The sequence below is a fragment of the Mus caroli genome, chromosome 2 (assembly GCF_900094665.2).
Source record: "Mus caroli chromosome 2, CAROLI_EIJ_v1.1, whole genome shotgun sequence".
Lineage (NCBI taxonomy): Eukaryota > Metazoa > Chordata > Mammalia > Rodentia > Muridae > Mus > Mus caroli.
In genome coordinates, this window is record NC_034571.1 from 171,375,701 (window position 1) to 171,377,933 (window position 2,233).

Sequence of the window (2,233 nt, forward strand, 5' to 3'; positions counted from 1 at the left end):
CTGGGGAGGATTATTTTCTTTTTCTAGAAAGAAAAAGACCTTTCTGGGGTAAAAAATATTCCCTGTTCACTGGATCAGGGAATATTGTTTTAGTAGTTGTACCTAAAGGGGACGNTATCTTCACCAAGATGGGATAGAAGATAAGAAATGTACTTCTTAGATAGCAAGGAAAAGGAAGCTATATAGGAAGTAGGCCTCTGAGTGCCCAGGCAGTGACCCTTTCTACTGCTAAACTTTAGCCTTGAAACTGATTTTATGTTTGTTACAATAAAGTGTCACAGTGTGTTCTATTTGGGAAGAAAGTTTTGTGAATGTTTTTACCTAAAATGTAAACACCAGAGAAACCTAATCAGTAGGTTGGATGGATTACTTCCTGTGTGTGGGTTTGTGTATATGTTGAGATGTAGTGATCCAGTTAATGTTAATTCCATTCAATTCCATTTAAATTTGAATTTCTGTATGGCTCAGGGGCTGAAGGTATCTGCCACCCAGTCTAAAAATCTTAGTTTGATCCCAAGGGACCATTCCTGCAAATTGTGGCATCTNTAGGCCAGCAAATATACTTTCCAAGTTAATAAATGTAAAAATTTTTAAAAATTGAATTTCAGTTAAACACCATATAGTTTGTTATTTATTATTAGCTTAANTCTTTAGTGGAACTAGTGTTGTGTTTTGTTTTTTTCTAATTAAATTATGGTGTGTGGGCTCACACATGCCATTGTGTACATGAGGAGATCATGACCCTGTGGCCCTCGTTTCTCTCCTCTCAACATTATGTAGGTTCTGGGGAGTGGACTTGGGTCATGAGCTTTGTACGGCAAGTGCTTTACCCCTTGGAATATCCCTCTGACCCTAGAATTTCCACCCCCAATACCGGCATCTTTGGAGGGTGAAGTAGTTATTGACAAAACATACTCCCGTCTTTATTACATTCAGAACTGAGAATTTGGAAATAGCATATATTTAGAGATTTGNTTTTTTGCTCTTGCCCTTAATGTAAATAGTTATTGAAATTTTAATTGTAGCCTTGCTTGGCTGTGACCTTGAACATGGGCGGTGCTGTGAGTGCTGGGGAGGACAACGATGAGCTCATCGATAACTTGAAGGAAGCCCAGTACATCCGGACGGACTTAGTAGAGCAGGCTTTCCGCGCTATTGATCGAGCAGATTATTATCTTGAAGAATTTAAAGAAAATGCATACAAAGACTTGGCATGGAAACATGGAAATATTCATCTCTCAGCCCCGTGCATTTACTCGGAGGTGATGGAGGCTCTGGATCTGCAGCCTGGGCTCTCATTTCTGAATTTGGGCAGTGGTACTGGCTACCTCAGCTCCATGGTGGGGCTCATTCTAGGTGAGTGTGGATACAGAGCTTTAGTCCCCTCTGCCTTAGGACAACGTGGTTATCACTTTAGGTAGAAGGCTTTGAGGGCTGGTTGCATACCCTGTTGGAGATCACGGTCCTCCTATTAGTTGGCTGAAAGGAGGTGGTGGGTGACTGATGATATCCACTTGTGGGCTCTGAGTTGGGGGCCTGGGGTGCCTTTTCTATGTCTCCTCCTACCTATACTGCTGCGTTCTGCTGTGAATGATGGAAAACAGCAAAGGCCTGTAAATTTTGACCTTACATGATGATTTAATCTAATCACTCTTTTCCTCATCTCCTTTGAGTGTCGTTAAAATTTTTTGGTAGTTGAAGTTCTTTGTAACAGTTTCTCTTTTGTTGTTTGCTACTAAAAGAGTAGTAAGTTTATATATTTTAAAGGAATTTTCAGAGATGGAAGGGATTTATTAGGTTATGGTATTTGGAGCCATTTAGGCTATTTTCCTTACAGGTGTATGAATATAGCCATTTCTGATGATATTATCAGAATTATCAGCTGAAGAGCTATTGAATTTTTGCATTGTGTAAAACATTGTAGTGAGGCAAAGACTTCAGATGTTGCTTGCGTTTCTTCTTAATTGATATGATTTTTAATCTTAATTTGTTTTTGATTGACTAAGGCAGTGGTTTTGACTGGGGGAAAATAGATAATAAAACTGCCTATATTAGAAATGCTATTGAAAAGAGCCTAAGGGTGAAGCCTTGTGGTGGTAATGGTAGTGGTAGTGGCACATGCCTTTAATCCCAGCACTCTGGAGGCAGAGGCAGGCGTTTGAGGCTGGCCTGTTCTACAGAGCTAGTTCCAGGACAGCCAGAGAAATGCTGTCTTGAAAAACCAAAACCAAAA

At 40.1% G+C, this 2,233-nt stretch overlaps 1 protein-coding gene across 1 annotated transcript in view; it reads left to right on the forward strand.

Annotated features, from left to right (window-relative positions):
• Positions 1 to 2,233, forward strand: part of Pcmtd2 (protein-L-isoaspartate (D-aspartate) O-methyltransferase domain containing 2) — an 18,882-nt gene that overhangs the window by 3,637 nt on the left and 13,012 nt on the right. Inside the window, exon 2 of the mRNA XM_029468672.1 lies at positions 1,026 to 1,417. Within this exon, the coding sequence (XP_029324532.1) occupies positions 1,050 to 1,417 (368 nt within the window). The 5' untranslated portion in view covers positions 1,026 to 1,049. The remainder of the gene's footprint in view (positions 1 to 1,025; positions 1,418 to 2,233) is intronic.